Below are 26,156 nucleotides of genomic sequence, written 5' to 3'. Positions count from 1 at the left end.
TTTAGTATTTTATTTTTACCTTATTTGTTTTTAAATTGTTTGCATGTTTACTGTACTGTTTACTATCCCTGGAAGAGGGGCAATACTGGGAAGAATAGCCTATATTGGGGATGACATGGTGGCAGGCAACCAGTGGTCTCATGGCTGCCCCTTGTGTTTTGGGTTATCAGGGGGTGAGGGGAGAAAGGGCAAGGACAGGTGTGATCACAAAAATGTGAGTTTCAAGACTGAATTGCCAAAACTGTAAAGATAATTTTTAGTGTCTTGATATAAATTAAAAATAAGTGGTTGCCATGGGAAAAATTCCCAAATATGAAAATACCCAAGTCAGCTAGGTTTTATGGAGATTTTAATTAATACAAATGAAGGTATTTAAGGGAAGGGAGAGAGAGAAAGAGGAAATAGTAGGAAGGGTCTAGGTCAAATGGCCTAGGCCTGAGCCTTAAGAAAGACTAGTCAGTCTTTTATCACTTACCATAAGATGGTCCTAAAGCAAAATTCCAGTCCTTCACTGAAATCCTCAACTGCTGAACTCAGTTTAGAGAGCCAGCTCCTCCAAACTCCAAATAAGTTCAGAGACCCTCTTCTGAACTCCTGACCTCCTTTAAAAGAGAATTTTCTCTTATCTCACCTCCCCTAAATTTTCACATCTACCAATCAAAGTAGACCCTTTTTCCCTGGACTGTCCATTCTTAGTTCACATCTTTTTTTGTTATCACTTTCTCTGATTAGATTATATCTTCTCAGTATTTCACATCTCTTTGCTAAGCCTGCCCTTTGTAAGTTGCTTGACCTTTTAGTGATTAATTTGACGTTTATAGGTACTTAGCACCCTTTTGTATTAGATCGAAAAATACACCACCTAGCTAAGAGTTTTTGCTTCACAATAAGTGAAAAAAAAAAGTGAAGCACTGCAACGAAGCTCAAAGTGTACAACGCAGTGGTCCTCAGCTCACTCCTGTACGGTTGCGAGACATGGACACTGTACCAAAAGCACATGAAACAGCTGGAGCAATTCCACCAATGCTCTCTCCTGTCAATCATGAGGATCCGATGGCAGGAGAGAATCACCAACCAGGAAGTCCTTGACAGAGCCAACTCCACCAGCATCAAAGTAATGGTCCTCAAAACCCAGCTACGATGGTCTGGACACGTCATCCGCATGGACCCACAGCGAATACCAAGACAGGTATTCTATGGTGAACTGTCAGCTGGACTCAGGAAACAAGGCCGACCAAAGAAAAGGTACACAGATCAGTTAAAGTCAAACTTGAAGTGGGCTGGCATTACACCAAAGCAACTAGAACTCGCTGCCTCTGACAGAAGCAGTTGGCGTACCCACACTAACCATGCCGCCACCACCTTTGAAGATGAGTGACGTCGACTTCTTGCCGCTGCACATGAACGCCAACACCAGGCCACAACTGCACCTTCCGTAACAACTGGTGTTCCATGCCCCATGTGTCACAAACTTTGCACCTCAGTCTTTGGACTCCAAAGCCATATGAGGGTACACCGTAGATGAAAACACACAAAGACAATGTCATTCTCGGTCACGGAGAGACTACTACTAACTATAAGTATGAGTTGGGGACTTTTCATTGTTCAATCGGGAGTTTACAACTTTATCTTCCCCTAAGGCACTTGTCTGAGCAGGGTGGAGTAATTTTAAAGTTCTCAATACATTCCTGATCAAGTACTTCCATTGTTAGAAATGGGGAATAGCTTAACCAAATCTTCTAAGGTAGAGTCTGAGCAGTTTTAAGATTCACATAGGAGGGGGAAGGGGGAAGTTGACGATGGCTGCTACAGGAGGTATGTGGTATTGGGCCTAAGGTCAAGCAGTGAAATATACATCAAATAATTAAAGAATTCCAAAACATTTCCAACACTAATAAAAAATGTTGACACAACTTCCTTTAAGTTTATTTTAAAAATTAACAAAGCTAGACATTGGTGTTAGGGTTCAATAAGAAATCAATACAGGGCAATAAATTCTGAAATGAACTAAGTAATTTGTGTACCAAATTAATTAATTTTATGTATTTATAACTTTATTTTGTTAGATTTTATCTAATTTCATGAATTTTTATTTTAATTATGTTTAATTTTAGGATTTTATTTTTACCTTTTTTGTTTTTAAATTCTCTGCATGTTTACTGTAAGCCAGGAGGTGGTGGTGCACTGGCTTGTGGGATCCTAAGAAAGAAAACAGGCTATCCCAGGAACAGGGGCAGTACTGGGGAGAACAGCCTATACTGGGGATACCAGGGTGGCAGGCAACCAGTAGTCTGATGGCTGCCTCTTATGCTTTGGGGCATCAGAAAAAGGAGAAAAGAGGAGAGATATGTTACTTTCCTGGTTGCTCCATTTAACTTGCTATTCTGCCTCTGACATTATGGCATGCTCACAGGAAAGTCCAGCAAGCAACAAAGCCATAAGAGAGCAAAATCTGCTCTTGTCTCATTCTATAAAACTTTTCCCCCTCCCACTAACCCTTACACATCAAGTTTCAGGAGTCGAATGTCCCTTTTCATTGCATTTGGTCCTCCCGAGGGGCACTCTAGGGGGCAGTGCAAAGGACATCCACCTTGACTCCTATCTCCTGATTTTTTGACTCTGTTGCTTTTTTCCTGCTGCCATTCTATCCTCATGACACAATCGATTCCATGATATCCTTCACATATTCTGAATCTGAATTTTTTTAAAAACACTTTACCTTTTGTCTTGGGAGTCAATACTGCCTATTGGCTCCAAGGCAGAAGAGTGGCAAGGGCTAGGTAATGGGGGTTAAGTGACTTGCCCAGGGTCACACAGCTGGGAAGTGTCTGAGGCCAGATTTGAACCTCGGACCTCCCATCTATAGGCCTGGCTCTCAATCCACTGAGCTACCCAACTGCCACCCTCAATCTGAATTTTTAAAAAGAGGTTTTAACCACATAAGAATGAATTGAAGGTATATATTTATGTAGGTAAAAAGATGCTGGGGAGGGGGATTTCTCTACTCTTTGTAAGGAGAGATTAGTATCTCCCTTCTGACAGTCACCAGACTTTCACAACTCTTCTTTAGGAAGTTGCCAACCAAAGATTATTAATACTAATTAATACATGCTGGCGAATACAACACAATTTTATTCCATACAATAAGGTTTCTTTCCCGTCTGGATCGTCTGATGTCTGGAAAGAGATTCCTTCCATGTAAAACTCTTTCCATGTTTACATTTATAAGGTTTGTCTGCAGTGGGGATTTTCTGATGCCTGGCAATATTGCTCCTTAGAGTGAAGAAACTTTAAACACTATTTTACATTCATAAGTTTTCTCTTTAGCTTTGATGCTCTGATACTTAGCAAGAGATCCCCTACATGTAAAAGCCTTTCCATAAAGTTTACATTCATAAAGTTACTCTGCAGTGTGGATTCTCTCATATTTAACAAGATAGCCTCTCTCTGTAAAAGCCTTTCCACAATTTACATTTATATGGTTAATCTCCAGTGTGGATGCTCTGATGTGCAATAAGATTGCCCCTCTGTCTGAAAGCTTTCCCACAGTGTTGACATTCGTAAGGTTTCTCTCCAGTGTGGGTTCTCTGATGCTTACAAAGAGATCCCTTCTCTGTAAAAGCCTTTCCACACTGTTGACATTTATAAGGTTTCTCTCCAGTGTGGATTCTCTGATGTGCAATAAGATTACCCCTCTGGCTGAAAGCCTTTCCACAGTGTTTACATTCATAAGGTTTCTCCCCAGTGTGGATTCTCTCATGTTGAACAAGAAAGGCCCTCTTTGTGAAAGCCTTTCCACAATGTTTACATACATGAGTTTTCTCTGTAGTGTGGATGCCCTTATGTGCAATAAGACTGCTCCTATTTGTGAAAGTCTTTCCACAGTGTTTACATTTATGCGGTTTCGCTCCTGTGTGGATGATCTGATGCTTAGCAAGAGATCCCTTTTCTGTAAAAGTCTTTCCACATTGTTGACATTCATAAAGTTTCTCTCCAGTGTGGATTCTCTGATGTGCAATAAGACTGTGCCTCAGTGTGAAAGACTTTCCACACTGTTTACATTCATAAGATTTCTCTGCAGTGTGGATACTCTGATGTGCAATAAGATTGCCCCTATGTGTGAAAGCTTTTCCACATTGTTGACATTCATAAAGTTTCTCTCCAGTGTGGATTCTCTGATGTGCAATAAGACTGTGCCTCAGTGTGAAAGCCTTTCCACACTGTAGACATTCATAAGGTTTCTCTCCAGTGTGGATTTTCTGATGTGCAATAAGATTGCCCCTATGTGTGAAAGCTTTTCCACAGTGCTGACATTCATAAGGTTTCTCTCCAGTGTGGATTCTGTGATGGGAAGCAAGAGATCCCTTCTCTGTAAAAGCCTTTCCACATTGTTTACATTCATAAGGTTTCTCTCCAGTGTGGATTCTCTGATGCTTAGCAAGAGATCCCTTCTCTGTAAAAGCCTTTCCACATTGTTTACATTCATAAGGTTTCTTTCCAGTGTGGATGTTCTGATGTATAATAAAATTGCTCCCCTGTGAGAAAGCCTTTCCACAGTGTTTACATTTATAAGGTTTCTCTCCAGTGTGGATCCTCTGATGATTAGCAAGAGATCTCTTCTCTGTAAAAGCCTTTCCACAGTGTTTACATTCATAAGGTTTCTCCCCAGTGTGGATTCTCTGATGTGGAGCAAGACTTCTCCTCTGTCTGAAAGCCTTTCCACAGTGTTGACATTCATATGGTTTCTCTCCAGTGTGGATGCTCTGATGACTAGCAAGAGATCTCTTCTCTGTAAAAGCCTTTCCACAGTGTTTACATTCATAAGGTTTCTCTCCAGTGTGGATGCTCTGATGTGTAATAAGGTGGGTACTCTGTCTGAAAGCCTTTCCACACTGTTGACATTCATAAGGTTTTTCTCCAGTGTGGATTCTCTGATGTGCAATAAGATTGCCCCTCTGTCTGAAAACTTTTCCACAGTGTTGACATTCATAAGGTTTCTCTCCTGTGTGTATTCTCTCATGGTGAACAAGAGAGCCTCTGTGAGAGAAAGCCTTTCCACAATGTTTACATTCATAAGGTTTCTCTGCAGTATGGATTCTCTGATGTGCAGGAAGCTTAGGTTTCTGACTGAAAGGTCTCCCAACTTTATTATTCACAGAAAACATCTCTACAGGTTTACTTTTTGGATGTCTAATGGAGTCTAAACTCCAACCAAAGTCCATTCCTCCTATCTTACCTTGATACACGGGCATTTCAGGTTTCTCAGGTGACTGAACAAATCCCACTTCAGAAAAGGATTTCCTATATTTGCTATCCTGATAACAGTTATTTCCTGAGGTCATTGTCGTGTACTGAGTTAGGACTGAATATTGGTTGAATTTCCCTGCAATTTCATCAATTTCATAGTCACTCTTTAGATTTTTATTTACATTGATAGTAGAATCACACATTTCTTTCAAAATGAAGTCATGAGGATCCTCATTCATGCATCTTTGGGGGCCAGATCCTTCCACAAAAAGGCTCAGCTTTGTACACATCACCTTCACTTCAAAATCTACCACTGAAAAAAACAAATACTGATATAAACACAGAAGGAAGGAGGGCACACACACAGACACACAGAAATATAAGTGCTTTCCTATGATGGCAGAAAGTAAATTGATTTTTATTCTATTTCCCCAGGCAACAAGAAGTTTTCAAAGTGAAACAAATAGCACCAGTCTTTGGATGCACCATTTGGTCATATGTGCAAGATGGATAATTTTTTTTTTAAACACTTACCTTCCATTTGGAGTCAATACTATCTATTGGCTCCAAGGCAAAAAAGGTGGGAAGAGCTAGGCAGTGGGGGGTCAAGTGACTTCCCAGGGTCACACAGCTGGGAAGTGTCTGAGGCCAGATTTAAACCTGGGACCTCCCGTCTCTAGGCCTAGTTCTCAATCCACTGAGCTACCCAACTGCCCCCAAGATTGATAACTTTAGGAACACATTCATATACAATAACAATGAAACCTCAAAATGGATATATGACACAGGCAGATCCAATATTCTCATCATACTTCATACTTCTGAATTCATATAATGAGTAAAGGATGGAGGAATAACCTGACCAACTTTATTGCAGCTAGCCTATAACTCAAGCCCTGTGCCTGAGAATGCTTGGTCTGAAGTATTAGATAGTCTTTCTCCATTGCCTTTTCTTTTCTAAAGACCCATTTGTGCATTACTCTTATAATTTTGTGAATCTCATGGAAGCTTCCAGATATTCTGTTCTCATCATTTTGGATACACTATCACATGGTCATTCTTGGTAAATTTTATATGCTAAAAAGAAAAACTTCACTTTGTAACTCACATGTAATCATTTTCAAAATGGAATAGAAGTTTTCTTTTCTCTACAGATGAAAAGATTGTATGCCTTCAAGTGCAAACATACTACATATTCATCTTATTTTACAATCTAACATAAATTATGTCTCATCCCCTATACTGAGTTTAACATCTATTTCACAGGAAATAAACAGCATGCTTCAGCATTGGTGTGTAGGCCCCAAAGTGTAACACTCCCATCACCACAACAGATAAAAGTCTTTGGGGATAACAGTCCTTATATAACTGCTTTCAACTCACTCACCTGGAGAGGAGCTCTTTCCGCCCTTGTGCTCTAGCAGCCATGGTGCTTTCCCTTGCTGAAAACAGGAGATTAAATGTTCTCTAGTTACTGGAAGCCCTAGGCATAAGAAACAAGGATGGTATAAGGAGAGAAAAATAAAAAATGTGGTCCTCTTAAAGGAAAGGGTAAGGCCTACAAAATACTTTGTTTTATTCACTGTTAGGGAATTTGCAGGAAGGCAGAGATCTTGGAAACCATCTGTAATAAGAAAATTCCATCTTTAATTACAGTCCTCAATCTTCATTTTCTAGAAATTAAAGCTGGTAATGAAAGGGTAAGTGATCAGAATTTGGGAGTTAGAAAAGCAAATTTAATCCAGCCTCAAAGATATGGTACATGGGTGCCCCTGGGCTAGTAATTTTACCTCAGTTTGCCTCAACTATAAATTCAAGACAAGAAGACTATCAAACTCACAGGGATGTTGTGAAATAAATGTAATTATGAACTCATTTACCCAGTAGAGGACAAAGAGCAGGTATTTTGAAATACTTATTCCCTTCCTTTCCATTCCTAAAATCTGGTCTGAGATATGAGGGAAGAATGAAAGAGGAATAAGAATAAATCAGTGAGACTAGGCAGAAAGAGGGGCTCTGAATTAGTTTCATATTTTAAAAAAAAAGTTTTAAACAAGAATCGCCTTATTTTACTCTCTATATATCTACTTGTGTATTGTAAACCATAAAATTTCTTAGACTTATGAATGTTAGAACTTTCCCCATTGGGAAATTTCATACTTGAAAAAATCTCCTACTGATAGTAAGAACTCTATTGGAATAGAAATTGGAATAGAAAAAGAACTCCTTGGCATGGGAGGATCCTTCTCCCTACTTAAGACTACTTTAGGACAGAAACCTTTTGCTAAATAATGGAAAGGGCTTTGACCTATGCTTAAGCATAGAACAGGAAGTTCTTTGAGTCATGATTGATTTAGAATTGATACAATAGAGATACTTGGAATGACAGAACCAGGTCTTGGAAACTACAATCTCCACCCTACTCAGAGTAACAGGATTTAGGAAGGGCTGCAGCAAAGATCAAGATTTAATTATTTGAGAATATGACCTTCAACAGACATATGCAAAGGGGGCAGACCTCTGGGCAGTCCTGGGTTAAGCTAGAGCCACCATTGGCACAGGGAAGACATCGACAGTGATTGGTAGATGGGAGAACTGAGGGGAGGGAACTTAGATTGTTTGCTTAAAGATAGCGGGGTCTGAGGACTGCAGGGAGGTTGATGCTCTGAAGGAGGTCTGAGAGGAGAGAGGTCCTGGAGGGAGAGCTCCTGGAGAGGTCTTGAAGGAAGTTGTGGAAGGAGAACTCAGGAGGAGTAAGGAGGATTCTCTGGAAACATTTCTTGAAAGGAGGCTCTCTTGAAGGTGGAGCCTGAGGTTGGCATGAGAAGCCTTACCTAGAGAGATCTTGGGTGAGTGATAAAACCAACTGACTGATTTATCTCTTAGGACTGAGGTCTAGGCCTTATTGGCTTGAGGCCCTTCATTCTTATTCCTTTCTTACTTTCTCTCTTTTTCTATTGATTAATCAGTGTATTATAAATTAAATTTCTCTATAAAACCCAGTTGGCTTGGGCATATTCATAAATTGGGAATATATTCCCTGGCGACCATCTTATATTTATATAAAACCAAGACACAGTAGAAAACATATTTCAGCGGTCATAATTGATATATATATTTCCCTTGCTCCCAAACATTTTAATTATCACATTTTATGGCTCCCACTCTCTTATCTACAACTATTTGACGCTCAAAACTATTTTAAATCTAACAGTATGTTCAATATGTTTCTTGTAAAAAACATTAATGTATTCTGCTATCTACTTCATTTATAGGTGAGTCCATCTCTTTTATAATTGCAGTTATGATGACCATCTCTGTATTGCCCTTTGTTTTCCTCTCTTGATCCTACACTTTAGCCTTTCACTGTCTGTCCACATGGATCCCCTTTAATCACTCCCCCCAATTACCCTCCCTACCACCACCCTTTTTATTCTCCTCCTACTTCTCTATAGGGCCTTTTAATCACTACCCCTATTCCACCTCCCTTATATCATTTCCCTCCCTCCATCACCTTTCTTATTCTGCTTCTACAGCTCTATAGAGTAAGATAAGATTCTATACCCAAATAAGTCTGTTATTCCCCATGAGAATCTTTTACTGATTGCCTGTCACCACACTCAATGTCCTCTCCACTATAAAAGTTTTTCTTCCCAGGCCTCTGTATTTCATACAATATACCTCTTTTTTCTCTACATGCTATCCTCTTTTTTATCCTTTAATTTTTTTTTTGGCCTATCTTCCTTAAGACTTTAGTACCACCCTCTCTGGTGGACCTATACTTCTTCAAAGGAGAGCAATTTTAATACTTACAAATAAACATTTTCCTAAACTTCAGTTTTTCCTAGCTGCTCCTCTAAGCTATAGTTTAGGTTTTCTGCCACTTTCCTTTCTTCCAAGGTGGTACCATGGCCAGTGGGCTAGGCACGTTGAAAGCTGCTGATTTATTTACCTCTCAGACCTGAGAGACTGCTGATGGCTTGTAGGGCTCAGAGAACTGGGACCTATTTTGCCCTGGGGCTACAGGCTTTATGACAGGCTTGAACTGGCCAAGTGACTTTGGGGCCTGACTACAGCCTTGTGCCAGGTCTTTGTATTCCAAGGGTTGGGCATAGGAGGCTCTAATAACGTAGACTAAATAAAGTTAACAAGAGACTCGATTTTAACTTGTGCCCAAGTGCAGACCCTAGAGCAGTAGCTGGGGGATGGATTGTCAGCACTCCTCTGATAGGCCCCTGAGTTGTTGGACCCTTAGGCAAAGTTGGTACGCTAATTCATTGCTGGTGGAGTTGTGAAATGATCTAACCATTCTGGAGGACAATCTGGAACTATGCCCATAGGGTGATAAAAGACATTCTGCCCTTTGATCCAGCCATAGCACTGCTGGGTTTGTACCCCAAAGAGATAACAAGGAAAAAGACTTGTACAAGAATATTCATAGCTGCGCTCTTTGTGGTGGCCAAAAATTGGAAAATGAGGGGTTGCCCTTCAAATGGAGAATGGCTGAACAAATTGTGGTATATGTTGGTGATGGAATACTATTGTGCTCAAAGGAATAATAAAGTGGAGGAATTCCATGGAGACTAGAACAACCTTCAGGAAGTGATGCAGAGTAAAAGAAGCAGAACCAGGAAAACATAGTACACAGAGACTGATACACTGTGGTACAATTGAATATAATAGACTTATCCATTAGTGTTAATGCAATGTCCCTAAACATTCTGCAGGGATCTAGGAGAAAAAACACTACCTACAAGCAGAGGACAAACTGTGGAAATAAAAACAATGAAGAAAAGCAACTGCTTGACTGCAGGGGTTGAGGGGACATGATTGAGGAGAGACTCTAAATGAATACCCTGATGCAAATAACAACAACATGGAAATGGATTTGAATCAAGGACACATGTGATACCCAGTGGAATCGCGTGTCAGTTAGTGGAGGGGTACCAGGAGGGGGGGGGGGGAGAAAATGACTTTTGTTTCCAATGAATAATGTTTGAAAATGACCAAATAAAATAATGTTTAAGCTAAAAAAAATAAAGTTGCCATTGATGCCATGAGTTACTATCTGTCAGTGATCCTTTTGATTTAGATGCCCTTCTTTTTAATGGATTAAGACAAATTTTCCATGGTTTCATTATTGATGTTCTTCCCCTCACCTCCTCCCACCCCCTCCCATAGCCAACAAGCAGTTCCATTGGGTTTTACATGTGTTTCATCAAGACCTATTTCCATATTATTGATATTTGAACCAAGGTGGTCGTTTATATAGTCTACAACCCCAATCTTATCCCCATCGATCCAATCCATGTGGTCAATCAGTTGTTTTTCTTCTGTGTTTCTGCTCCCACAGTTCTTTCCCTGGATGTGGATAGTGTTCTTTCTCACAAGTCCCTCAGAATTGTCCTGATCATTGCATTGCTGCGAGTAGAGAAGTCCATTACATTTGACTGGACCACAGTGTATCAGCCTCTGTATATGAGGTTCTCCTGGTTCTGCTCCTTTCACTCTGCATCAATTCCTGAGGTCATTCCAGTTCCCATGGAATTCCTCCAGTTCATTATTCCTTTTAGCACAATAGTATTCCATCACCAACAGATACCAAATTTGTTTAGCCATTCCCCAATCGAGGGACACCCCCTCATTTTCTAATTTTTTGCCACAACAATGAGCATAGCTATAAATATTTTTGTACAGGTCTTTCTTCCTTATTATCTCTTTGAGGTATAAACCCAGCAGTGCTATGGCTGGATCAAAGGGCAGGTAGTCTTTTAAAGCCCTTTGGACGTAGTTCCAAATTGCCATCAAGAATGGCTGGTTCAATTCACAACTTCACCAGCAATGGATTAATGTCCCAATTTTGCCACATTCCTGGCAGCAATCATTACTTTCTATTGCAGGACCCTTGTAGGACCCCAGATAACAGCAGGGTGTTGCTGACCACCCCATTGTTCATACCACTGTTCTGTGTGCAGTTTTACTTCCACTTCCCTCCTTATCCCTCAAAACACACCCTTTCTAACTATTAAGTTGTTTTCCTCAGTAGAGTCACCTCACTCTTACCCAGGTTTGTTCTGTGACTCTAGTCATTAAAAAAAGCACATTTTAAGGTTGCTTTGCCATTCTCAGAGCAGGTCCAGCTTTTGCTTCTGCTATGCTCTCTTCTTGGCTTCACCTCTCTAATATTTAATAACAAGAAATCCTTTCTAAAGACCAGACCCAGCCCAAAGGGGAAGAGGTTGCCTTGGCAGGTAGAGTGTTCCCTTCAATGTCCATCTTTGAGGAAAAGCTGCTTGGGTATAAACAGGGCATTTGCACACAATATTCAAGTCTAATTAGGGGCTGGACTAGATGACTTCTGAGATTACTTTCAGGAATGTAAAGCTGTAACACTGGTTTCAGTTTTGACCTAAACCTATCCAAAACAGAGGAGAAACAATTTTAGGGGTAAAAATGGAAAGTCTGAGCTTCCCATCACATAATTCAAACTTTTTTGTTTCTTGGTTTTTTTTTCTTAAATGAAAAGCAGGCACAAGTAGAACCCTGGGCAAAGATCAGCACTTTTGCTTTTTTAATCATTGACAAAGGCTCAAAATCCTATACATCTGGCTTAGAATAAACACATTCTCTTAATGACAGATTCAGATTAACACAGGAAATGGTCCTTACCCACAGAGAGTAGATTCTGCACATTCTCCAGCAAGACCTCCAGATACAGCTCTTTCTGAGAATGGTCCAGTAGACACCATTCTTCCTGGGTGAAGTCCACAGCCACATCCTTGAATGTTATTGACCCCTAAACCAGTAAAAGGCACAAGATTCAGAGTTCAGAATTCGCCTGGTACAACCCTCATCCACTCACTGAAGGAAACTGAAGCAGACAAGGGAATTTTCCTAAACTGCTAACCTTGAAGACTGGCAGAGTCAGCGCTGCAGACCAGTCTTTCAGAGCCGAATGGAATATTGACAAAAGCATTTTTGTCTGAAATGAGAATCATGTTGTGAACAGTAAAACCTGGAGAATGTTATTACTCTGAAATGCTTTTCCCTCTTGGAATGAGAGAGATGGGAAGTGCTCTCTGAGTGAAGTATGAGATTCTGTGGAGGAGAAAAAGAGAAGGTGATCTGAAATTCCTCCTCATCACAAGAGTCAAGAGTTGATCTGGTAAGAATATTTTTTTGAGGATTTCTGAGAAGACAGCATGTACTGTGTGTTCTAGGAGGAAAATATTACCAGTGATCAATGAGGAGAATTAGATTGTGATTTTGTTGTTTTGAAGTAACATCTTAAATCTAAATTATGTTAAACTTAACAAATTTCCAGATTCTAAATTTCAAATCAGGATTCTATATTTGCAAATTGTCCATCAGGTTTCATAAGATGACCTCTGGATTGCTGTTATTATACAAGTTTCAATAATGTCATGTCATGTAAGGATCATAGTTTGGATAAATATTAAGTATAAAATTATACTTGTCAAATGATTCCTTTAAAGGGTTCGGCTTCTAAATTTTTTGGTACAAATTATTCTAACTTAAGGATTCACTGGTATAACTGGACCTACCTAATTTGATACTGACCTCAGAGATCAAATATTGATGCTCTTCATTGTTTCAAAACACAGAAATTGTTTGGTATTATGAGCACTAAAACAGTCACACTGTTATGGGTAAATAATAGCTGGTGCTTTAATAACCAAACTAATATTTAAAAGTTGTTATAACTAAAATAAAGCTATTAGGGCCAAGCTGGTTTCAGGTGGTAGATTGAAGGCCAGATGCAGTCTAATAAAACTATAATTTATTATGGAGGAAATGTAGAAAAGAAAAACAGGAGGTAGAAACAGGACTTAGGAATAAGGTAGGAAATCGATAAATCCCTAAAACTAAAATTGTCTAAATAACACAACCCTGAAACTGGCTCCTCGAGGAGATTCTTCTTTCTCTACCAAAGTAGACACTCCACTCAACTACACACACTGACTAAAACTTAACTTCCCTCTCAGTAAGTGATGCTACAATGATGAACCGTAAACAGATGATAAACTCTTAAAGTAACATGAATCATCTTGAGAGAGAAGGAGAAGCAGTTTCTCTCTCCCTTCAGCAGGCCTCTCACAGGTTCTGGTCCCATCACTCCAACGGTCAAAGTGTCTCTCCATTAACAAAACTGTTCTTCCTTTCCCCTGTGGTTCACAGGGGAAAATCCTCAGGAAACACACTATCTCTCAGCTCAGTATGAATCTCAAATCTCAAAGTCAACTATCTCAAAGAACAAACGAATCTTCCTTGTGTTTGAGAGACTCCCTCCACAACTTCCAGCTGCCTATCTCCTAGCCAAGGCCCCTTACAGTGACCCCTGCCAGATATTTGTTCTCTTTCTTAAAGGGGAGAGCAGAACAGTGGGAAAATCCTTTCTCTGATCTAAACTCTGCTCTTACTGAAGTTCCATAAATTCATCACAACAACACCTTTTACATCCAACTACTCTTTACTCAATTAATAGAAATAGGCTATTAAACTGCTAAAAAACTTTCTTCATTCCTCTCATATCTATATACTTAAATGACTCTCTAAACCCTTTAGTCCCCCTTTGGAACTTGGATTAAGATCCCTCCCTAAACTGCACCGGAATCATTTCTCTATTGAGCTCTACCATTCCCTTTACCCTCCCCCAAAGGATCACTCTGATGCCTAATCAATAAGCTAATCAAGCGTGCTGAGCCAGAACCTCTGCAGGCTACTCTGGGCCACCAACAGCCACAGCATCCCTGCTCAGCCCAGCCTGAGTGGCTGCTGCTGTCCCACAGCATCTGCTGCCCATTGAGGGGAGCCCAAATCCTCCACACTGTCTGTGCCTTGGAAGAGGGCTGGCCAGGGTTCAAGTCATTCCCCTAAGGCTGATCCTCGGCTGTATTTATGAGATTTGTGACCCAACCCTGTAAACTGATACCTCCAAAGAGTGAGCCAGGGCTGACCCTGGAGCTCCCCCTGAGGACAAGCAGTGAGGGAGCCCCTGGAGGCCTGGCAGGGACCCATCTCTGAGTTCTGCTGGATTCCAGGCTGGCCCGGGCAGGGGCTGCACTCACCTGGGAGGGGGGCCTCGGGGTCCTGGGGGCCATTCCTCTGGCTGTGGGGTCTCTGCGGGGCCACTCTGAGGTCCTTCAAGGGGGTGGTAGCCCCGAGGGGGGGAGACTTCCTCTGTGTGTACCTGGGGGGAGGAGAGAGGGGAAAGGCTCAGAGGGGCTCCCAGGCCCTTCCCCGGCCTCACAGCAGACTCTCCCCCACAAGGAGCCTCAGGTTGGGAAGGGCCTAGTGCAGGACAGGAAGAAGCCTCCCCTCCCCCTCTGCCGCCATCTCTGGCTTCATTCCACACAGAAACTGCACTGGGTGCATTGGAGGAGTCTGCTGGGGGGAGGGGTTACTGGGAAAAGGCGGGCTGGAGGGGAGCCGGGCATCAGGTGCGGGAGAGCGTGCTGGCATTTCCTCAGTGCCCAGGATCGGGCTCTTTTCCTGGCTTGTGGGCACAGGAACCACAGAGCTCCGCTGGCCACTGACCAACTTCATGTTGGCAGCTTCTCCCCTTAGCGGGTTCTGAGGAGGACGTACCCCTGGGGGAGGGGCCCGGGCCAGCCCCTCCCCCATCCTGTCAGTACACCACCACCCCTCCCCCAGCTGCCTCTTGGCTCTGGGCTGGCGACCCCTTCTCTCTCCTCAGGGGAGGAACAAAGCCCCGCCCGGGCTCCGGCCTGAGTCGGGCACTTCTGCGTTTGTCCCTTTTCTGGGGTCCTTTAAAATGACGGATAGGCGCGGAGGCAGCCCCTCCCCCACGTACATTTACAGGGGGCCGGGGCTCACCTCCAGCCTCTCCTGTTACGTGCGCACGCGCCCCGTCCCCCAGGTCTCTTCACCCCCCAAGGAGTTCAGAGCAGAAAGTCTCAGCTGCCGGAGCAGGGCGAGTAGGGAGCCCCGGCCCGCCCCGGCCAATGACTCGCTCCGCTCCCCCTCTTACCCAGGCAAAGGTCCAAGAAGATTATCGGAGACTTTTCCAAGAGCTGAGACCGCGCACATGAAGCTCCCAGCATGCCCCGCGCCTGCCACAGTGGGAAGGAGCCAAGACTAGGGAGAAGTCAGGGAACCGGCATTCTGGGAAATGGAGTCCTCCACAGGAGAGGACCAAACGTGCATGATGGCATGACACAGGCTTTCTGGGAAATGTAGTCCTCTACAGGAGAGGCCAAAACTTGCATGATGATATGACCGCGGCCTTCTGAGAAATGGAGTCCTCCTGCCTGGGCACCTGGGTGGTGGGGGAGGGGAATAAAGGAATTGTTCCCCACCCTGGGGGGCTGCAGCCTGCTCCCCCTCCCCCCATTTCCCCTTCCTGCCCTACCAGCTGCTTCTTCCTTAGACTGGAAGCTGCCTCAGGATGGGGCCTGGCACAGTGTAGGTGCCTAATAAGTGTCTATTGATTTGACTGACTGACTGACTGAGCAGTCTATGGATCTCTGCTCTTTAGGGCCTATGGAGGTGGCACTGGGATCCCCCTTCTGACACAAAAGGAAACTGAGGCAGAGGGCAGCAGCTCACAGCCCAGGCCCAGCCCCCCCCACCCCCACAATCCTTTCCTCCAGGATTCTCTCTGAACATCCTGATACTCCTGCTTTGGGGGGACCCTAGAAGCTCCCCAAGGTGGGGCCAGTCCTCTCCCCAGGTGGAGGAATCAGGTGACATGGTGGCTGCCCTCCTGCCTGGAACCCCCAAGGACTGGGCTCAAACATGGCCTCAGATATTACCCAAAGGGGGGAGCCTCACCAAGGCCTTCCCAGCCTTTCCCTCAGTTTCCCCACTGTGGAATCCAGAGAATAAGAGCCTAACCCTGGCGGCTGTGGGGAAAGTGGTCCAGGGAGGGTCTGTGGGGGAAACAGAGCTGCTTCCTCTGGGTCTCCTGGGCTCTGGGTCAGCTGTGGAGGGTCTCCCTCACCATCTTCCCCAGCCCAAAAGGCCCAAAGACCCTTCAGAGGCCTGGGGGAGGCCGAGTAACCCCCTCCTGCCCTTTGGGAGGCCACAGAAGGCAGCAGCAACTTCTGAGCCTAGGCTCTGAGCCCTGATGGACAGAGGAGAGTCTGGGGGTGTCTGTGTGTCTGTGTGCAGGGCTGCTAGGTTCTGACTGCCTCTTCCTCACCCAACCCTTTTGGGGCTTTCTGGGCAGAGGCTGGGAGGCTTTGCCCTCTCCCCCTGCAGCCCATTGGACAGGGGTGGAAACTGAGGCAAATAGATTAAAGTGACTTGTACAGGGTCCTGCAGGGGGAGATCTCAAACCTCCCTGACTCCAAGCCTTGAGCTTTACCAGGCATTGAGGGGCTAAAGGCCCTGAAAGTGCTTCTCTGCCTGGACCATTCTTCCTTTGCTGGCCTTAGGCCCGGGGCTGCTGTTCTGAATTCCTCTCTGCTGTCTCTGGGGCTCAGAAGGGGAGAATATACAGGCCTAGGCTGGGCATGGCCTTCCTTCCCCTGGGATGGGGATGTTGGGGTCCCCCAGGTCTTTCCCTGGACTCCAGCCTCTCCTTCCAGGCTTTGGGCCTGTCCAGGCTGAGCTGGGAGGTCCAGAGGTCACTTATATGGTATGTTGTTATCTCTTTAATCCAGAACTGATGAGGATAAGATTTGTAAAAATTAATTTAGTTTCTAGTAATTGAAATATGAAGGAATAAAGAAATACAAAATAAGAATACCACGTGCCTAGGGTTTATTAGCCCATTCAAAGCTTACTTAATACATCTTACAAATGGCTGAGCAGGAGAAGAGGCCAAGATAGGCATTACTGCCAGTTGAAATACTAATTGTCATCTTGCCCAGTTGGAGACTGTGACAAGGAAATCACTTTAAAAGACTGATATATATTAATTTGAGGTCACCAAGGAATTCAGCTATGTAATTCCTAAATGAAACTCAAGTCAGCAGTCAACCTTTTATGGAGTTTTTAATTACAAACAGGAGGAAGAAAGGAATTAGAGAGAGAGAGAGAGACAGAGAGAGAGACAGAGACAGAGACAGAGACAGAGAGAGAGAGAGAGAGAAAGGGGAGAGAAGGGAATAGGGCTTAAATACCCCCTCTGTTTAGGCTGGGCCAAAAGGCCCAAGCCCTTAGATAGCTGAGGCAAAGCAAAGAGATCAGTCCCTATCACTCAAGTGACCAAAATGGAGAAACAGTCTCAGGGGCCTCCACCTCCAGCTTCCTTCAGAGCAAGCTTCTCAGAGCACAACCTCTCAGAGCAAAACCTCTCCAACCCCACTCAGTCCTCAGACCCCTCCATCTTTAAGGAAACCATCTCAGTTCCCTCCCCTCAGTTCTCACATCTACCAATCACTGTCCATGTCTTCCCTGGGCCAATGGTGGCTCTAGCTTAACGCAGGACCACCCAGAGGTCTGCCCCCTTTGCACATGTCTGTTGAAGGTCATATTCTCAAATTATTAAATTTTCATCTATGCTGCAGCCCTTCCTAAATCCTGTTAGGACTGAGTAGGGTGGAGATTGTAAGTTCAAAGACCTGGTTCGGTCATTCCAAGTATCTCTATTGTATCAATTCTAAAATCAATCATGACTCAAAGAACTTCCTGTTGTATGCTTAAGCATAGGTCAAAGCCCTTTCCATTGTTCAGCAAAAGGTTTCTGTCCTAAAGTAATCTTAAGTAGGGAGGAGAAGGACCCTCCCATGCCAAAGGGGTTCACATTCCAATAGACTATCAGTAGGAAATTTTTCAAGTATGAAATTTCCCAATGGTGAAATTTCCAACGTTTATAAGTCTAAGAAATTTTAAGGTTTACAAGACTCAGGTGAGATTATAGGAAATTGGGGGAAATACGAAGGACCTCTGGCAATTAAAGTCTAGGGTTCAAATCTCCATTTTACAGATTCTACTACTACCATCCTCCACCCTTTCCTCCCCTTCTCTCTGATAGTTCTCCCATTCATGTCTCTTTTATATGTCATGATTGTTCAATTTACCACTTCTTCCCCTATTTTATTGTTATTTTTAGCTCCATTTCATTATATTCAACTTGACCTTGAAGCTTTTCTCTAAAGAAGCTCTTTCAAACTACCCAAGCAATGATGTTATTTTAAGGGCTTATACATAATGATTTCCTGTATTAGAAGCAAATAATTTGTCCTGTTGAATCCCTTGTAATTGGAATTTCATGTTCTTCTAGATCACATTTTCTTCTGAGCTCTGAATTCCCCCCTATAATAATTGACACTGCTTTCCTGCTGGGAGCCATCAGACCAGAACACCTTGACAGAGACACCCGTGGTAGCTGGGAAGGCCATAGAGTGGTTCTTGGCAAGATGTGATTCTCCACCCAGTCCCCCTTTACATGACCTCTTTCATCAATGCCCCTTACCTATGAATTGACATGATTATTTCCCCCCTAGTCTCAAAAGAAATAATGCAAGAGCAAAACACCTGTACCTTATTCCCCAAAGCTTCTCCAAAAGATCAGACCCTTAAACCCAATCCCAAAAAGACTATCATGGGTTAACTTTTACTTAGGCACAGAATTCCCAGCAAAACCAGAGCTACAGGTCAAGCCCAAAACCTTCCCACTCACAGAAGCCTATTCTCATGAAGTCAGCACACAAATCAATCATAGAGGCCCAAGCGATAAGTACAAGTACATCAAGCTTCTGTATGCCTCAGTGACTCGATTCTACAAATCATTAACTCAGGAACTCCCTAGAAGCCACCAGTCTAAATTTGAATTAGTTCCCAGTACCCCCAGTCTCAATGATATGATTGTTGAATTGTCTTTTAAGAACTGCTGATTAATTATTCCATTTCATTAAAAGTGATACATAATTTTCCTTGATTATTTATAAGCTCAAAACTTCTCACAGGGTAATGAGAAAATTAAGCCACTTGTGACGAAATCATTTTTCTTGTGTGCAACCTTTATTCTGTCTTTAATCACAATACAAAAATATAGAACGTTAATGAAGTGATTTGTTAAAAGTTAATGTATCACCTTTCCAATTATCTCTTTGATTTTGTGTATCTGCACGCCAAGAAAATGGGTATAAAAATAAAGATCAGACATCGGGATGGCAGAGCAGCTGTTAGATGAAGAGCATTCCCATAGCTGTTATGATTAAGCTATCTTCCATTTGTTATTTTTGTCGACTGATTGTTTGCCACTGTTCAGGAAACCCTGAAGTTGTGGGCAAGGGTGGACTTTGCCCATGGCACTATACTTCCTTTAAATAAGCAGTTTTTCCCCTTTTGTAATAATGCTCAGCTTTTCTAGGTAAGGTATTTTTAGTTACAAACCTAGCTCCTTTGTTCTTGAAAGTACTGTTTTCCAATGCTTATCATCCTTTTAATGCTGAAATTATTGTCTTGTGTTTACTTTCACTCCACAGTATTTAAATTGTTGTTTTCTTGTTGTTTGTAGTATTTTCTCCTTACCTTGGGGACTATGATACATAGCAATGATATCTCTGTCCATTTATGTTCACCTTGGTCTCCTTTTGTAGGAATGATGAATGAATTATTTCAATTTATATTTTACCATTCATTTCTAGAGTTTCCAGGCTTAATTTCTTTAATGACTTCTTGGAGTATTGTATAAATACCCTTTTAAAAATCATAATGTTCAGGTTCCATGAAAAAATTTTTATTGCCCCTCCTTGATATATTTTCCTAGCTAGTGATTTTTCTAATGTTTCATGTACTCTTCTATTTTTTCATTCTTTTAATTTTGCTTTGTTATTCTTGCTTCCTTAGGACATCATTAGCTTCCCCTTGTCCAATTCTAATGTTTAATGTTATTTTCTTCCTTGAGTTTCTAGAACTCTTTTTTTCAACTGGGTGATCTTTCTTAATTTTCTTGCATTGCTCTTTTTAAAAAACTACTTTCCCCCTGTGTGTAAGGGGGGTGGGAAGGAATGGGTTTTTATAATAAGGTTGGGCTGGATTATTCATAAATACAGTCACCAGGAATTTTATGAAATCCAAAAAGATTTTATTTACAATTTGTTTATGAAATATAGAAAGAGTGAAGTAGGAAATCAGAGAGAGGATAGGGTATGATATCTAGTCTAAACTCTAAGTATTTTGTGCTGACCCCTGGCTCAATCCAGGGAGGGGAGTTTAGTCCTTAGCCAGATTTGCCTTGACATTTGAGCCAAGGACCTGGGGATGCAGGGAGCCTCTCTCAAGAGGATGGGTCTCTCCTGAGGCTAGTCTCTTCAGAAAATCCAGGAAAGGAGTCAGCTCTTTTCACTCAACACATGTCAGTCCAATGGGAAAGATTTAAGAACAGTCTCACCAGGAAAGATCTCAGGTCCAGTTAGCAGATTATTTACCAGTCTCCAACTTGAACTGAGAACAACAAAAGAAGTTGAACAGTCACACAGGAAGTTGTGACTTTTTTTAAAGACACTTCTTTTGCATCACTTCCTGTGCCTTCCCCTACATTTATGCCTACCAATTACAGCTAAAGCTTTGCTTAGGACTGCCCAGGGGCAGTCAGTTTGATTCTGATTCATCAACCACCATTGCACACATGGGACACAGATCTTTCCCACTTAATGATTAAGTGGGATGTTTATACTTTGGTGAATACATCTAAAAATTGGCAGGGTAGTTAACTTAACCTTCACAATCAGGGGAGAGTTAATTTCATTTTCACAATCAGGGGAGAATTAAATTTAATCTTTACATGTATAATGGGAATTTCCATCCCCTCCCCATCCTGGATTGTCTAACTACTTCCTGCATCCCATTTTGCATGCTGGCACTGCATCCATGGACATGAATGCACAAGGGGAAGTGAGGGACAATAACAGGGCATGCTGTGGGACCTGCGCCCTTTCTATTTCCCTGAATGAGACAGATCAATATGTGGTTAGATGTAGAGTAGAAAAATAGGCTTTAAACCTATATCTATCTTTCTTTATTGCAAGTGATAATAAACTCTATGGAAAATAAGAACTTGGAGTTATTGATTGAAATCTAACTTCTGTAATTTGGCTTTTGGGGTGTTTTATAAAATCTCCCCAAACCAGTTTTTGGGCTTGTGACCACTTGGTGTTTTTCTTTGCTGATTTAGATGTAGGTACTCTAATTTCACTGCCCTTTGAATTTGAGCCTAGGCCTTTTCTGTCCACATAATAGCTATTTAGAGTTGGATTCTTTCTCTTTGGCTTATTTGTTTAAAAATAAAATCAATGGCCAAACCAATAGAAATAATTGTTAACTCATTGCTAGAGTTTGACTTTGTCCTGGGGTGTGGGTGATAATGCCCCCAGATTTCATCATTTTATTTCCTGGGCTTAGTTTTTCCAGTTTCTATAATTCAGGGAAAGGTGTAATCCCTGTTACCCTGGCTCAATCTCCAATCAGTGTTTAATCCTAGGTACTTCAACTAGAACACCCCCCCTAGTTCTTTTTTTTTTTAACCCTTATCTTCTGTCTCAAAATCAATACTGTATATTGGTTCCAAGCAAGAAGTGTGGTAAGGGCTAGGCAATGGGGATTAAGTGACTTGCCCACAGTCAGAGCTAGGAAGTATCTGAAACCAGATTTGAACTCACAACCCTCTCTCACTGAGCCTAACTCTCAACCCACTGAGCCACCTAACTGCCTCCCAAATTTTTGCGTTTTTTTCTCCTGGTAGTTCTACCAATTGAAACACAATAGCTTTCCTCCCCATCAGTATGGCAGCCATCTAGTCCCCTGTGGATGGCCATGCCAACAGGGCTCCAGTTATTTTGAGTTTATTGTCTTATTCTAAGTTGCTGACTTGTTTTCCCTATCATCATAGTAATTTTCTATGGTCAGGTTTTTTTATTTGTTTACTTGTTTTTCTAGTCTTTATCTTGATTTTTAATTTCAGGTTAACATTGGACTCTGCCTCTGGGATGAAGGGGTCACTGTCTCAAGCACCAGATTATTAATTTCTTGTTTTTAGAACTATATCTGGGGATGTGTACATCTTTCCTTCTTCCCAGGCAATATGATCTAAGTAAAATTAAATTAGTTTCATCATCATCATAAATTAGAGTCATCATGATTTAAAAGATTGTTGTTTAAAAAAATTTTTCCCCGCATCAAGTGTCAATCAAAACTGAAGATGAAACACTTATGAATATTGAATTTTCATGCTTTAGGTGTACCTCCTTTTTAGATTTTATTTTTCAGTTTGTTCTCTGCTATTTTTACCATACTCTGTCATTTAAATTTCCTACATGCTAACTTTTCATTTGTGTGATTAAAATAAAATTGCAATATATACATGTTGCAATAAAAGTATTACATTTTATGAGATTTCTTAAAGATTATTAGAATTTTTAAAAGACAGAATAAGAAAAACATGTGTAACCTATTCACAACATCCTGCTTGCTAGGTAGAGACGCATGTGCTAGAAGCAGAAGCAGAGAGAGAGCAAGTAGCCGTAGAGTCAGTTTAAATACCCATTTTGTTCTTGGCCCAGCTGAGGACTCTGGTGATATTATAGGGAAGTCTCCATTTTTACAAAGGATAGGTGTGGCTATTATTCTCCTGACCATTGATTTCAATTATGAATGACCAAAAGCACTTCTTTCTACCCTGGAATTGAGATAAAGGTCCATGCTCTACTATGGCAGCATTCCTAGAGGACTAGGGATCCTCCTTGATGTGAGTCTCTGACTAAGATGTGTTTAGGGGATAAAACTAAGTCCTTTGCTCCATAATAGGAAAGGTTCCAATAGTGGGACCAGTTGTCCAGCCTCTTTCTACCACTGGGCTGAGGGCTCTGGAAGCTGCCCTTGTCCCCATGGCTTTCTGCTGGCTTGACAGGGGCATAATCTGTGTTGCACCATGTCACACTCTCATCCTAGGAAAATAAACCTTTCTGGCCAGCTTCCCAATTTGTCCTCAAAAATGAAACTAGTTGCTTCTTCCAGGCCAGAATTCAATTAGATACATTTAGAATGTATCCGTTTAGAATATAAAAAAGGTTTTCTGTATGTTAAATAACATTAAACATAAAAACTGTGTCAGGATAATATTTCAAGATATGGAATTTGTGGTAGAGCCCCCAAGCTAGTTCAAATGAACTGTTGATTAACCAGGTCTTTGTCGTTCCCTCTCCATTTTTGAAAACTATACTACTTGAACCACTGGTTTTATTTTATTTTTAAATTTAATTTTTCTTTATTTTAATTTCTGATTGTCACCCTCTCTCCACTGCCTCCACTACTGTTTGAGAATGAAAACATTTATTAAAAATATATATGGAAATGCAAAACAAATTTAAGCATCAAATTTAAGTGCTTTAAGAAAAACAAAGCTATAGAACAAAATATGCTTCAATCTGTATCTGATTTCATCGTGTTGCTTTCTGGAAATGGACAAGTATATTTCCTCATGAGTCCTTCAGAGTTGTGGTTGGTCATCGTGTTGATAAAATGTTCTCACAGTTCATTATCATTACAATATCACTGCTACTATATATTGTTCTTCTGGTTTTCTGTGCTTCATTTTGTGTCAGTTCATACAAGACTTCCTATGTTTTTCTGAAACTACATTATTCAACATTTCTTTCAAAACAATAATATTCCATCACATTCATAAAGCATAACTGAATCAGTCATTCTCATATTGATGGGGCTCTCCTTAGTTGTTCTTGTTCAAGAGAAAAAGAACTGCTATATACAGTTTGCTACACATGGATCTTTTTCCTTTTTTGGATATCGCTGAGTAGTATTGTCATTTTTTTTCAAAGGACATGCATGATTTAGTAACTTTTGAGGAATGGTTCCAAATTGCTTTCCAGAACAGCTAAACCCTTCCTCCGTGCCAGAGTAATGTGTCACTTTCCAATAGCCCCTCCAACATCAGTCATTTTATTCACTGACAATTTTGCCAATCAGATAAACATAAGGTAGAATGTTGACTTTGCATTCCCTTACATTTCTCTCATTGTTTGTGATTTTAATGATTCCCCCCCCCCCCATGGCTTCCTTTGAAAACTGTGTGTTCGCATCCTTAATTTGCATCCTTTAATTCTTTATCAATTGGGTAATAAATATTCTTCCTAAAAAGTTGAAGCCATTCCTCAAATATTTTGAAAATGAAGCTTTTATCCAAGAAGTTTATGTCAAAGATTTCTGAACCAATTACCTATTTCCCTTCTCGTTTTATCTTAAATGTCATTATTTCTGAGAATTTTATACTTTTATGTTATCAAAGTGTCCATTTATTTTCTATGATCCTATTGATCCTCTGGTTGGTTATGAATTCTTTTCCTAACTAATTTGAAAAGCATTTTTCTATTTGCTACTCAAATGTCTTTTTTATATCATCCTTTATGTCTAAGGTATGTACTTATTTTTAGATTTTATTAGCTTTTCATATAAAATTTTTTCCTATACCTTGATTGTCCAAGACTATTTTCCAGTTTTCCTGGAAGCTTTATTAATAGTAAGTTCTTACCTCTAGTAGCTGGGGTTTATCAAACTTAGGATACTGTGATTCATTTGTTTCAATATATTGGATGGCTCATCTGTTCCATTAACTAACCTGGGTTTCTTAAGACTGTAACAGTCCACCCAGGTGTATGTATAAGGTAGATGTTTGATCTGTAGAATTGCAGTGAGAAAGGCATGGTCAGTCCTGCGCATGGCAGTAAAGGCATTGACTTTGATTCCAGCATTCTTAAGATTCTGGCGGGAGGAGACTTCCAGTCAAGATGGCGGCTTAGAGAAAGCTTAAAGTTCAGATCTCCTGAAACCCTTCCTTACCAATCTCAAACCGAATGCTTCCTAGGGCACCGAAATTCAAAACAATCAACAGCATAGACCGGGAGTCCTCCTCCTGGACCTGGACCTGGATCAAAAGGTACGCCCCCCCCCAAAATCCAGAACCAGAGACCATTCAGACCGAAGGGGTAGGCAGAACGAAGGTCCTAGGACCCATCCCCCCCAACCCAGAGCGCCGAGTCCGAGTCCAAGGCAGCAGAGGCATCCTCAGAGCCCCACGGCCTGCTATTCTGAAGGCCGCTTCCTGAAAACAACCTAACCCAGTCGAAGGGGCACCCAGACAGCAGGGAAACAGAGAGAGACCGGGGAGCTCGTAACCCCCTGGGAGGAACCCTCGGAGCTCCTGGAAGCCGCGGCCCCTCCCCCTCAGAGAGCAGGGTCTTCTGAAACAACAGCAACCCTCAGGGCTGGCAAAAGGGCCTCAGGAGCTGGATATTCTGAAGGCCACATCCTGAAAACAACCTGACCCAATCGAGGGGGCACCCAGACAGCAGGGAAACAGAGAGAGAGGAGGGAGCTTGTAACCCCCTGGCTGGATCCTTCCATCGGAGTCTCACAAAAAAAGTCCCTGCCTCAAGGCATACTAAATTCAACCCAGGGAAAGCTAATCTCATTAGGAGCCCTGGAGCTCTGGGAAGCCACAGCTCCTCCCCCCGCAGAGTGCAGGAGCTGGCCGGCTAAGGCACAGGAACGAAAGCCAAGCTAGGCTTAGAGCGTGGAAGTAAGGCAACGGAGAAGCATCAGGAGGGTGACGAGGAGAGGAGGGCAGTAACAGGGACACACCAGAAACTCCTGGTTTCCCGGGAAGACGGGACAACAACTGCATAGAATGGACAATCTACCTAGGGCTAAAACCTCTGAACGCCAGACAGAGATAAGAAAAGCTAGTACCCCCCCCCAACTCAGATAGAGATGGCAAACTCCACAGAAGCACAAAAGTCCCAAAACTCAAAAAAAAACAAGAAGAAGGGGGTGACTTTGGACACATTTTATGGAGCAAAAATACAAAACACAGAGGAGATAGAAGAGGAAACACAAGCAAATGCTCCAATACCTTCCAAAGGAAAGGGAAACTCTCCACAAACCCATGAAGAATTTGAATC

The 26,156-nt window shown here is 42.0% G+C and overlaps 1 protein-coding gene across 4 annotated transcripts in view; it reads right to left on the bottom strand.

Annotated features, from left to right (window-relative positions):
- Positions 1-332: 332 nt before the first annotated feature.
- LOC100619370 (zinc finger protein 260-like) overlaps positions 333-26,156 on the bottom strand; it is a 57,888-nt gene continuing 32,064 nt past the window's right edge. For 2 of the 4 annotated variants that reach the window (XM_056820358.1, XM_056820357.1), the window contains exons 3-5: positions 11,917-12,043; positions 6,635-6,730; positions 333-5,560 (exon numbers count right to left, since the gene is read on the bottom strand). In XM_056820358.1, the coding sequence (XP_056676336.1) occupies positions 3,483-5,560; positions 6,635-6,730; positions 11,917-12,043 (2,301 nt within the window). In that variant the 3' untranslated portion in view covers positions 333-3,482. Of the gene's footprint in view, positions 5,561-6,634; positions 6,731-11,916; positions 12,044-14,336; positions 14,459-15,105; positions 15,239-15,259; positions 15,543-26,156 lie in introns of those variants that run through there. The other 2 variants (XM_007490245.3, XM_007490246.3) reach the window with 2 other exon arrangements.

The sequence above is a fragment of the Monodelphis domestica genome, chromosome 3 (genome assembly GCF_027887165.1).
Source record: "Monodelphis domestica isolate mMonDom1 chromosome 3, mMonDom1.pri, whole genome shotgun sequence".
Lineage (NCBI taxonomy): Eukaryota > Metazoa > Chordata > Mammalia > Didelphimorphia > Didelphidae > Monodelphis > Monodelphis domestica.
This window is presented reverse-complemented; position numbering and strand designations above follow the sequence as displayed.